Genomic DNA, 14,046 nt, shown 5'->3' with positions numbered 1-14,046 from the left:
AAAGTTAAAAGAAAATATAAATAAATGATTTAATATAAATGCTCACAATATTAACATTGTTTATATGTAAAACTATATCTATGAACTTTATTATTATGTACATACATAAATACGTATGTATATAATAAATTGTACATGCATGTATCCTAAATTTTGTATCTTATAAAATTTTTTCTTTATATAAATACCAGTATAATGTTTTTATAAAAGAAAATGACGTTATGAATGTCATTGAATGTTATGTATATACTATATGTACATACCTATATGTGTATGTACATTTTATTCTTCTTATTCACTGAATATTTTAGAATAGAGAAATTTTTTCTACGTATGTTCTTCAGTTTTATTGTACGACAGTGTTTACATTACAAAATCTGTACAAAAAAAAAAATATCTAAAATTCTAGTTAGAAAATAAAAAAAAAAAAGTAATTATATAAAGTAACAAATTATTTTTTTTTCTATATATAATTTACAATTTATATTAGTTTTAAACAACCTGTTGAATAAATAACCATTAAATTTATAAAATTTAAAGAGTTGTTTTTTCTCAAAATCAATAAAATTTTGAGAAAATCAGAGCGAAAATTTGTTCTTAAAATATACCTTTAAAAAAAAATATACATATAACAACAAAAAAACAACAAGATAATAAAAAAAAAAAATTTTATTAAGTCATTAATGTGTGTGTGTATTTATGTACATAAATTAAAATAATAAAAAATGCATTATAATATTAAAAAAATCATAGGAATTCATTAAATCGTTTTGAAATTAAAAAAAAATTTTCAAAAAACAATACCAAAAATTAAATTATAATACGTAATATACATACATACAAACAATGTAATTTGTGTACTTATATATTATACACTATTTTTTTAATTGTGAACAAATTCCAATTTAATTGATTTTAGCAAAAATATAATACGAAAAAAAAAGGAAATAAAAATAAATTCAAAATATTTTGTCCTTCAACTTTCATAATATTTTCAATATAGTTTTTGATTTTATTTAGCATAAATAAATATACACATAATAAGTATAATAATAGCTGTATAACATTTAATTATATACATACATATTATGTATATATGTAATATTATAAATTAACATTAAACTACAAAAATATCATAGAGTATAGTAACTGAACCACCTATATAATACCATAATACCTAATAATAATACAAAATATACAATATAAATAAACATTGTGGCTGTGTAGTTTTGTAGTGTTTATTTTTTAATGCTACAACAACAAAAGAATAATATTGTAGCAAGTGAAAGCAATGACGTCGATTTTATTAAAGGCCTCATTGAGTAAGTTGTGTAGCTATTTATTTTCTGTTTTCTTTATTTTTTTTTAATTTTCTTTTATTACAATTACAATAATAATAATAATAAAATTATGTACATATTTATATGCACATAATGAGCGTTTAAGTTGAATTATATGTATAATGTTTTATTGTTCATTAATTGTTATTTTAATGTGCACCTGTGTATTGAATTTGTATTGATTTTTATCTTTACCTTTAAATTTACTTTAATAAATTACAAATAATAATAATTGATAAAATTTTTTCTTCAAGATAAATTACAAATAGATACATATGTATCTACACATATATACAAACATGCGTAAATTATATCCATCTCGGTAATAATTAATAATTAATTCAAAGTAAAAGATTTTCGTATATGCATACACATGTATGTATGTACATACATACTCATGTATGTATGTATGTTTAGTCAATAATTTGTTTACAAATATTAGACATTAATGTGGATAATTAGTTAAAAAGTAAAATTCATGAAATTTTAGGATCTTCTAATCACCGTATTAATCTTTTCGCAGTTACTTATGTTTGCAAAATTCGGGAAATTAGTTCGAGATTTAAACGCAAAGCTGTCAGTATTATTTTACAGTACCTTTTTAAAAACGCCAATTTCAAAAGAGTATGGAACATCATTTAATTATGTGAAAAATTAATCTATCTGAGACGCATTCATATGTATGTATATATGAAAAGTGGATATGAAATGGTATACATATGTCTGTTTAAAATGATATATAATATAATAATAAATTGATATTGGGATTTTAGAAATAATTTAAATGGATTTTAAAATTCTTTATAAGCATGCAAGTACTGTACTAACTTTAGAGGATCAAGAATTTTTAACTCAAATTTAAACCTACATATGTGAATACAGTCAAACTGCCTAAATTTCTACAGGCATATAAGCCAAACTCCTAGAATAAGTTTAGCTACAACTATTTTCTCGAATTCTTCTTTTCTAATTTAAAAGTAAACTTTAATATAGCGATATTGTTTTCTCTTTGAGCAATTATAATTAATTTGCAAAGTAATAAAACAATTTTCTCTTTACCTAAGGTTCAATAACATCTCAATTCTGTTCCGGTCCAAAATTGACTTAAAAAATATTATAACGTAATTACATTATTATTTTTCTACAGACACATTTGCTTGTGTTTCAATAAGAACATTTTAAATAAAAAGTGAACACATTGCAGGTTAAAAGTATTTTAAAAAATGAGTGAACTTTAACTTTTGTGCAAATATATTTTAATATTATCAATCGTATAAACATTGTCTTATTGTAAAAATATTAATTTATAATCAATTTATTATTAAAGTTTAAAGCTTTTATATGCTAAGTCTACATATTATTATATTTGAATTTAAAATAATCCTCGAAATTATTAATAATCATCGAATTTTATTTAAATAGTAAAAAAAAATAAACACCTACATGCACATATATATACATGCATTATTGTTATATAAAAAATATTTGTTGACGTCTAGTAGTTTTGTGATAAGAAGAACATCAATATAGTATTTACGAACTTAATTTAAGTATGTATAATTTATAACAGTATTCATTTTTTCGACTACAGAAGCTGCAAATTTTAATTCGATTAATCTAAATCCATGACTTAAGTTTAAATTTGTTTTCTTTTTTTCAACGAAAATAAAAGTGCTCAATTTTGTAGTGGGCTACATAATAAGTAGCAGTTAATAATTTCTTAGATTTAGGTCAATTCATCAAGTATGACGCAAATGTTGTACATTTAAAATATCTCTTGGACTCTGTACATTGTACAATCCAATTTTTTTTTAATATCATACGGTTCAGTTGTGAAGAATTTAATAAGTTTGTAAGTAAATTCTTTTTTTATATGATCTACATAAGAAATGTCAAATCTTCAACAGCAATTTTAAATCTAATTTTATGATATTATAAAAATCAGATATTTAACAGTCAAATGACTTTCATAAATTTGATCGTTATTTGCCACATTAATTTGCTTAAGTATGATATTAATCATTTTTGTTTATTACATTAAAGAGATTCAGATTTGTCAACTTTTCGCAGCTAAAAATTCGCGTTCTTTACAACGACAATCAGAGTATTGCTCAGATGGCTTTCTTCGTACTATAATACTGTTTTGACTTTTCAAATCAGAAAAATTGTAAGCTCTGTCCATCTAAACAAAGCGTGCCCTGACAAACTGGATCTGATCGGGTTCAAAGTCTGACCTAAAAAGTGAAAATAAGGCAAATTTCTGCTTTTGCATATCAACATAAAATACATATCTAACAACTATTAATAAATATTAAATTTTAAAATGTGTTTATTGTTATTTCTCTTGAAATTACCATTTTAATTCAGAGATGTGTGAAGAAAATTACATTTTTTAATCTAACGTCCATTATATAGCGAGCTGCACTGTATATAGTAGAAATAATATTAAATTCTACAAATGTCATTTGATGAGCAGTATTTTAAATTGTTTTCAAAATATAAAATGACATTTAAAATAGAATTGTCGAAAATGAAAGTTTTTCATCAGATGGAATTGAATAAAATTATTAAAAAATTTAAAGACAAAATACAAAGTTAATTAAAATTTGGTGTTTGTTTTAACCGGTTTACAGTATTTTTATATTAAGAAACTTTAAAAGTAAACAAAAATTAAATAAAAAATTCATGTAAATGTTTGATAATTAGCACATTTTGAAAATACCAAATTTAATGTTTACTTACAAAATTCGCATTTCAATCATAATTTTTGTTAAATTACATTTTCAATTGAAATTGTTTAAAACAAAGTTGTAATATTTTCGATTTGAAGTTATTAAAATTTTATCTTCGGTGAGTTGAAAAACAAAATATTTAATTATAACATTTAACATACATACACACATTCTAAATTTAAGCAGAATAAATATTTGAAATTTCAATTCAATACTTATTTTTGTTCTCTTACATGACAAAACATTAATAATTTCTATTTAATTTTAGTCATTTTGTAGTTGTCTGTAAATCTTGCTATAATTTTTAAGAAAAATAACAATGTACATCGTTCATACGCCTTTTGATGCAAGTTAGCTTCTTTCTTAGCGTTCTGTTAAGAACGTTTTGTATTTCTAACCAAAGATTGGAAAGTTTCTCCGTATGGCTGATGAAGTTTTTATTTAAAACAAAAAAAGAAAATAAACATCTTGAGATCTATGCAAAGAACAATACGTGAAGAAATGTTTTAAAAAAATTATGAAAATCTGCGTTTGGTTATCATAAATTGGAGATTTTTTAAAAACACAAAGTTTTTACTAAGTTTTGCATTTCTAATATTTCCTATTCATTATCAATATATGTCATTATAAAATACACTAGAATTTATATTAAAACGCAAATTAAAAAACACACAGGTACAATGAAAGTAAAACGAAAATTAAGTTAAATTACGAGGGTAAAAAACTTCCAGCAAGTTAAAAATTTTAAAATTTATAGTTTATAACTTAAATTTATGGTTTTTATGCCTTTAAATATACAATATTATTGAAATATACAAATCAAATCCCGTTCAAAGAAATTGTAAATGAATATTTGAACAACAAAACTTTCAGTCATTCCCTTATCTTAGGGTTTGTTTCGATTTCTAGGTAATGAATGAAATGGTAGTCCCGTATCAAATTCTGATTGGAAGTTACCTTACAAGTTTAATCTCTTTTTTGTTATTTTTTTAATAAAAATTTTTTTATTAGTTTATAAAATAAAAATTTGTGCCATAAATTGCTGGTAACATTCAATTTATTTTCTTCCTTCTTCCAAAGTTTCAAGATAGATTGGATTTTCCAACAACAAAAGTATAATTGCAAAATAAAATTTGGAAATAAACAAAATTTGAAGGAAATTATCAATTTTATTAATTTCTAGAACTAATTAAGTGAAAGAGAAGGATAAGAAACACAATATAGTAGTGTGAAAAGTCGAAAAAAAAACCTTGTGTAATTTGTGCGAATACAAATCCACGCAGAAAATAATTTATTTGCTAATTTTATTCAAATACATTAGTACTTGTTTACAAGAACAAATTTATTAAAATTTTCAATTATTTCAACTTAATGTGTGCGGCAAAAAAACAACAAAACAAAAATTAAAGAACAAAAACAAGAATTGTTTTGGGTTTTAAAAACTTTTTGATTTGTTTTCATTGACCTTTCATTAAAGTATATACATACATGGTAAGAGTTCAGATCAGGGTATCTTTCATTAAGAACCTTTTTTTCTTTTTTGCTTGGTACACATTTGATCATTTACAATATGTATGATGACTGGTGAGACAGTTTGAAATGACTGATTATAGTGATCGTTAAACAAATATGTGCAAATATACATAGCATACTAACAACTTTTAAAAGACTGATAATTTTACTCAAAAAGCTTCGTTCTTGTCTGTTATCATCTAAAATAATGCCGGTTATACAATTTTGCACAAACTACATACTATAATATTTGAAATGAGATATGGTAAACGTTATTGTTGTTACTGTAACAAAATTATTAATTTTTTTTTTAATTTGAATCACTGATAAGAAATGAGCGTACGATCATCATGAGAAAGAAAGAAAAAAAAGAAAGAAAGAAAAAGAGATAAAAATAATGGGTTTTTATTGTTTTGTTTTTTTTATATTTATTTTTCTTTTTTAATTTTATATTCTCTGATACCAAAATAGTTATCTGTGCAACAACAAGTAAAATTCAAATAAATTTGAAAAACATTTATACAATTAGTTTAGTTCAATCAGTCGGTTCGAACGTGTAAAATCTCTTAATACTCTAAAATTATTTTTTAATAGAAAATTAAAGTGCTTGTGCTTAAAATTATTAACTAAATTTTTTAATTAAATTAAATTTCTAAATTAATCAAATAAAATAAAAGAAAAACAAATAAAGTTTTTGAAAAAATTAAGAAAAAATTTTTTTAAACATTTTTTCCACTTTTTTGAAAGGACTCTAATAAAAACATTTTAAAGTAGTTTTTGTGGACATTTTTTTTTTTTTTTGGAAATGTATACACGATCAAAAAAATATAGTTAAAATGGTAAGAATATTATTTTTAATTTACTTTAAATTAAAAGAGTTGTGTGAATGAGAAATTGAAATTTGAATGTGAAATTGGTTTTGCACTTGAAGAAAATAATTTTAGCCTTCTATAACTAGTATTAAGTTATTAATTAAATTATTGCTTTTAAAATAGAATTGAAATAAAAATTTTTAACAAAAAATTAGAATAATTATTTTATGGAAGCAATTCTATTTAGTATTGCAAAAGAAACTCCACGTACTTTAAAAACAAAAATATTCTGCATACTTAAATTCTTTATTCTATTGAACAGAATTAATTTAAATAAATTAATTAAAATGTACACTAAATTCCAAAAATGAATCATAACTCATAATTCTTTATTATTTTATAATGTTTTTCTGTTCTTGTAATTAAGTATAGTAATCAACTTTAAAAAAAAATAAAACCCCTTGTGGTGTGAAGTAAGAAATGTAAAATAAAAAAATAATAAGTGCGGCGATAGCAAAATGAACTTATGCCTTGATTATTTTAAAAAGTGTGTTCTAGCTTTATTCAATCCTTATTAATTTCTTTTCATATTCTCTTTTACAATCGGATTTGTTTACTGTACAAAATTATTATTCACATAGTATACAAAATTAAAATGAAATTATTAATTTTAAGATGAACAGAAGTTTAGTTTATTCAAATTAATTTAATAACATTTTGTTAACCTTAAATTAATTTCAAAGTTATATCAATTCATTTACTGAAGTTATTCTTTTTCACACTACCTTGATTACCGTTATTATTATTTGTCTATTAACCTTTTTTTTTCATTCAAATATTGCCAATTGAGAACAAAGTCAAAGTTATAAAAAAATGTTGTTTGTTTCATTGCCATTTTCTACTTGTGGTACTTTGTTTTTATTGATCTTATAACCAAAATTATACATACGTACATGCATATTATATATGAACATATTCAAATAAAAAAAAATGTGATTAAAAATTTTTGAGTCTTATTTTTGAATATATATGTAGGTAATTTTAATTATGTATAAAGAAATAATTTGGTTTTCGAAAACATTTTTCATACAGAAGTATATGCATACATACTTATAGAAAATAAGACAAAATATTTAAATCTCTTCTGATTTTTTGTTTTATTTTAATGAAAATTGTACACATAAATTTCTTATATAATATATTATTTTATATATATATGTACTTATTATATAAGTATGTATTCGATTTTTTTTTAATTTATTATATTTTCGGTTGGTTTCATGATTATGGTAACCCTAACCTCATATCTCAATAAAATTATTATTGGTTTAATCTCATTATTTTTCATTTAAATGTAAACATATTTTAATAAATTTTCGGTTTATATATACATACATACATACATATACTCGTATGTAGAATGAACAAAGAATATATAATATTTATATACGCTTATGTACAATATGTGTAAAGGTTTCACCTACAAACGAATTTGATATTACGAAAATTTATGTAGTTAAGTTTTTCGTTCTAAAAGCTTAATATGTGCCTATTGAGTACATACTATGTATTGAACATACAAATAAAAACTGTAAACTGTATAATTATGTTATGAAACTCGATAATTTATTTTAAAATTAAGAACAGCAAATACACAGCCATCCATATTCAACGTTACAAATGAAACTTCAAAATTCGCAGTAAACTTCCAAGTATAATAATAAATCAGTAATAAATTTTTCTTGGTACACTTACTAGAAAAAAGGAATTATAACCATAATAAAATGTTTAAACTACTAAGAAGAAAAATCAATTTCCAAATAAAAGCTCTTATATACTTATTCCAATTTCGAAGCGATGACAAATATTATTAGGAAATTACTTTATATTCTTATTTTTATTTTAAGTAGACTCAGACATCAAAACAAACATGATAAAAGATAATTTTATAGGGCGCAAAAAAAATGTGATAAAGATATCACAAAATGTGAAAAATATGCCTTGACTCTTGTTACATAGTTCAAATCTAAAAAAATTTGATAATATAAAAGATAAAAGTGTATTTAAAAAAATTTGCAAATAAAAAATTTTGGAATTTATAGTATGTTTGAGGGCAGACATTTTAGATAAAATGAGTCCTACTTTTAAGTATTAAGACTCGTATGAGTCCAAAAATTAGTTCATAACAATATTTTTAGTTTATTTTGAATTCATTCACAATAGCTTTTGGGAATGCACAACGAAATATTAATAACAATAAAAAAAATAATTATTTAATTATAGAATAGGTAGGATAAATTTTAACGTAAAAATGTAAATGAGCAATGATTTCTTCTTTCAACAAATTATAAGAACAGTAACAAAAAACAGTAATTTGGACAATAATTTTAAATTTTATTTTTAATTAAATTTTAGTATCTGAAATATAGACGGTTTACATCATCAATTTAGAATTATGTCACAAATATGTCAAACGAATTTCGTTGATTATGTCAATCTTTTGATTGTTTTCAAATGGAATTAATGAATCACATGACTAATTTTCTCTATATTTGTATATACATACGTATATACATCAACATAATATATATGATTGTTTTTTACAGTTAATGTACAAAAAAAAGATGATCTAATTTTTATTTGTTTTTATTCAAGCATTTCTTTAGAAAGGTGAACTTTGTCACATATCAGTGACCAGCTCAAATTTTTCGAATAAATGTTTTTGTTTTTTGTGTACATACATACATACATATACATAAAGCAAAAACACCTTAAGCTTTGAATTTTGATTAATTTATAAATATTTTGATATTGTTCAAATCTACTTTCCAGAAAAGAAAGCCTAAATTTTGTTGTTTTCATAAAATTGCTAATGATGGACTAAATTGAAACATACATACATATATTGATTGTTGGCATTTATTTTTTTGACATCGGCTAACAAATTCAAAATCTGTATTAGATTGCTCTATCTTATCATTATACAAAGTAATTTATGATAATTTATTAATATAGGTGTCAAATATATTCTATTTATGACATATGACAATGTTAACATGTAAATTGGTTTTTATTATCATTATAGTTGAGCCTAAAACTAAATATTAAATAAAGTTATATACTTTGAAATGAAAAAGGCACGTTTACATATACAATGACACTGCCTCCATTTTTTTATTATTTTTATTGGTAATTAGTAAGTATGTATGTATGTACATATGTGCATTTTTATTTATATATGATTCTGCAGATAAATAAAATATAGTTAACAAAGAGAAATAAAAAATGGAAATACAAAACAAAAAAACAAACACAAAATACGAATTGAATTCACAGTCAAAACAAGAAAATACTAAATTTAACTAGACACTTTTGCGCTACATAAGTACAATCAATTCACACTTCAAATTGAAAAAATGTAGTGATTAAATTTAAATTGTAGTTGTATAGAAATTACCAGTACTAAGTATTCTTGAAAAAGTTCATGCAAACATTTTTCATACATAATTTTGTTATCATTCATAAAAATAACTTTTTAATCATATTTATTTTTTTTTAATTGTTTTAATTTTCTCTAGAAATATTTTCTTTTTATTAGATTACGTGACAAAAATTTTTTAAAAAAATTTAATAATTTATTAAAATTTAATAGGAAATTTAAAATACAAAATAATTATATTAGTTGTTTTGACGTGACAAATATCTTTGTATTATCATTTTAAGATGTGTATTTATTTTGAAAAATATTTGCAAGACTGTAACTATCTTAATTTCAATTTAAGAACGAAAAGTAGGAGTAAGTTGTCCGTATTAATTCTCTGATATCCACACAAATATTTTTCGAAGTTTATCACAACAACTAAAAATAGGATTCATACAGCCCCTTTAATTTTTTCGATTATTAAACTTTGACTGTTCTATGAAGTCTCAGTATTGTAATTTTAATGTATTTTTGTGAACATGACAAAATTATTTTGTCACTACTATAAGGACACTAATAAGCTTTCAGGTAACATACCATAAATGTAAATATGTAATTTTATACTTTTGTATAATTACGATTCTTTTAATCTGTTAAAAATCTATGAACAAATTTATTTTTTATTTACAAAAGTCGTCCCTATTCCATAAACCACATATTACTTTTGTTTAATCAATTAAAAAAGAAATTGCAAAAAAATCGTAAAAAATTTGCAAAATACTTGTTGCACAAACAATCAAAAAACTAATGAACTATAATAATAAAAAAAAAACATTTTTCAACAATTACAAATGTAAAACCAAAGTAATAATAAAACTGATCAGTGCAATAGGACTCTGATTAGAAACTTTCTACTTTTTTTTGTAAAAATTTGGGAATTCATTATTATTTTTAAGCATTCAGCTATAAAAATTCATATGTATTACCCACATATATGGCATAACACCGAACCGTATTTAAATCTTCATTTTTGATTCATTTTTAAAATTACAAATCTTTTCTTATTGATTAAGTAATTGCAATAATAATTATAGACCTACCTATATATAATATAAATCATAAATATTTTTTAATGAAACGGATTTAAATAAAACCCTTATAAAACCGATTAATATAATTATAAAGCAATTTTTTCTTTTATACAAAGAAACAAATAAAGAAAAAATAACAAAATACCAAAATATACCAAAAGTATTGAAAAAATTAAACTAAAATCGACTAAAAGTCCCCAAACTAAACAAAAACAGAAAAAAAAAGAAAAAACAAAAAAATAAAAAACAAATTCAACTTCCGAAAACTTGATTACGTTCATTACTTCCTTTTCTGTATCCCATGCCATTTAAATTTTACTAACTGATATTCCAATGTGTTAAACACTTACATACATGTTTAACAAATTTTTAGTGAATAAATCATATGATTTTATATTGAAAGAAGAAAAAACCCATAAATAAACAACAAAAAAAAAATTAAAAGTACGTTCCGTTTCAACTGCTACAGTTATAATCGTCATCATACTTTTTAACTTCTCTTGTCACCAATACCATGCCGTAAAACACACAATCTTTTCCATATTGTAATAATATTCAAAAATAATATTGGTGTACACTGCAGATACACTCTACATTGTATACTTATAGATTATATTTTAAATTTACATATATTATGAAAATTACTGCTTTTTGTAAGTATAGTATTCAGAAATAAGAAAAATCGTTCATTGTTAATTTTTTGTTCAACATAAACACGGCAATTACTATGATAAACGATTAATGTGCTTTTGAGTTCATTTTAAGAACAAGAAACAGCAGAAAGTCAAAAAAAATCTTTTATATTCTCATATAAGATTTTTTTTTAACAAGTTTTAGTCGTTTAAAATCATTTCGATCATGAAGGTCAGTGTCATTTCTACTATTCTATATAAGTTAAAAAAATAAAAAATTAAAAAAAAATAAAAAAAAACACAAATATCAGTTAAATGCCGGTATTATTTTATTTATTTTACACAATAATTTTTCTTGTATAGCAAAATATAAATTCTCAGCTTTATTAACTGAAAATAAAAAACTTGAATTATAATAGTTAGGTCCTGTAAAGTTTATAATACTGTAATGTTAAATGTTATATTGATGTACGCTATAAAAGTGTCCTTGGGTGAGTTCACAATAGATACTTTTCATTTATATAATTTTTAAATTAAGAAACATATGGAAATATAAAAAAATAAAAAAAAAATTCTAAAAACCCTCTGGTTTCTTATAAACTTTAAGAACTTCTCTAAACCTTTTGAGTATCTTTATGAAAATATTTAGTTTTCAAAACCCCTACCACCATCTTTTTTGTTAAACATGCATATTACGGGACTCAAATTTCCATATAGCGATGTCCTAGAGTCGTAGACGCTAGAGATAATATATGAGACCAAATACATTAATTTTGCGATTGTAAAAACTAAATACTAAATACAATATTATTGGTTCAATATGGGAAATGGGAATGTTCAATACATACAATAATTAACTTAATTTGTATTTTGTCAGCGCAAAATAAGATTATAGAATTCAAAATAATTAATTCAGATAAAATAATTTATGTTAAGAACTTTTGAATAATCAATTAATGGTTTCCAAGAATTTATTTACTTCTATTATAAACATTTCACAATGAATTGTAAATATTGCTCAAGATTATGATTCAAAGTTATGAAATTTCTAAGAAAAATTTTGACAAATATATTTTTTTTATGTTGTGCTTATAATAAACATTTGAAAGTCAATTTCTTTTTATCACATCATTGTCTTGCAACTTAAAAGCTTAAATTCTATAATTTATTTTTAATTTTAATGTACATATTTGTTCATTTCAAACCGTAAATCTGAGTCAGTGTCAATTTGTTTTTTTTTTCTTTTTGAATGAAAAATAAAATTATAGAATAGGAACACAGCAGTTTTTATTTCCAAACAGTTAACAATATAAATTGGTTTCCCGAAAAATAAATTTTATATTTTTTTGTTTTAAAATTGAAAAAGTGATCATATTGACAAAAGAAAACAAATATCATTCAGATATAATTTGTACAAAAGCTAAAGTTGTGTAAGTGCTATTATACTAACTGCAATACTTTTAATAAATTCGGACCAATATAGTAATTTGTGCAACAATACATAAATACGTTCATAAATTGGGGCTTATTCTGAGTATCGTATCACTACTCGTAAGTGATATTGATATTTATCAGAAAAAAGTTTCCAAAACTTTATTATAGACACGAACCATTTGCATGAACTGGTTTGCGTGCAAAATAATAATTCTGAACTTTTTACAATATTTATTACTATCACTTTAGGATTCGATACATAGAATAATCCCCATTATTCTTATTATTATTACAATTAGCGCCAAAATAACGATTGAATTCGACGGCTAATTAGATCAGTAAAGATATACTCGTACATACTTTATATAGATTTTGTTGTTATAAAAAGAATTTGTGTATAAAATTTTAGCCTTCTATATTAAAAGTTGCAGTATAAATAGACACATGATGGGATAGGCTAACACTAAAAATAAATCTGGTAAAAATAGTTTCGTTTTCACAAAAATCGGTTTGCAGTCGAAGATTATACCTTATTTGTCAAAGTCTGATATTTAGCACTTGCAGTTTAAATTAAATTCTACAAAAATTTTTAGCATACGTAATGTTGTATTAAGTTAGTCTTTTAAATGCACAACTTTATCTAAGGAAACCATATTTATAACAGATTGTATTATTGATATTAAATCACTAAAACATAATTATATAAAATACATTATAAAATATAATATTTAATAGCTTTGCAAAAGTAATAATCGCATAATAAGAACCTGTCATAACCAAGAGTAAGATAGACATTCTTTCATTATTTTCGTATTTTATATTTCTTAAAATGTCGGAAATACATGAAAGCGAATCATAAAAGACAAATTTCATGGAATTTCGCTATTAATATTGTTTATCGTATATTAAAATACATATACATACATAAATGCATGAATATAATATATATATAACATTAAATACTCTTAGAGGAAATTGACTTTAAAATTTTTGAATATTCATAATTAATGTTAATATTTTGAAACTATGGTTATAATTCCATGCTTAATTATTCATATAATAGAAAGGAAAG

The 14,046-nt window shown here is 22.3% G+C and overlaps 1 protein-coding gene across 3 annotated transcripts in view; it reads left to right on the top strand.

Moving 5' to 3' along the window:
- Nucleotides 1–14,046, top strand: part of LOC129610210 (nocturnin) — a 31,467-nt gene that overhangs the window by 589 nt on the left and 16,832 nt on the right. Inside the window, exon 1 of one of the 3 annotated variants that reach the window (XM_055522672.1) lies at nt 1,055–1,322. The exons of 1 other annotated variant lie outside the window; for it this stretch is intronic. In XM_055522672.1, the coding sequence (XP_055378647.1) occupies nt 1,249–1,322 (74 nt within the window). In that variant the 5' untranslated portion in view covers nt 1,055–1,248. Of the gene's footprint in view, nt 1–1,054; nt 1,323–6,254; nt 6,424–14,046 lie in introns of those variants that run through there. One more of the 3 variants, XM_055522673.1, reaches the window with a different exon arrangement.

This window comes from Condylostylus longicornis, unplaced genomic scaffold, assembly GCF_029603195.1.
Source record: "Condylostylus longicornis isolate FDR11 unplaced genomic scaffold, ASM2960319v2 ptg000044l, whole genome shotgun sequence".
In the NCBI taxonomy this organism is placed as follows: Eukaryota; Metazoa; Arthropoda; class Insecta; order Diptera; family Dolichopodidae; genus Condylostylus; species Condylostylus longicornis.
The sequence above is the reverse complement of the archived record's forward strand: the minus strand, read 5'-3'. Positions and strand labels throughout refer to the sequence as shown.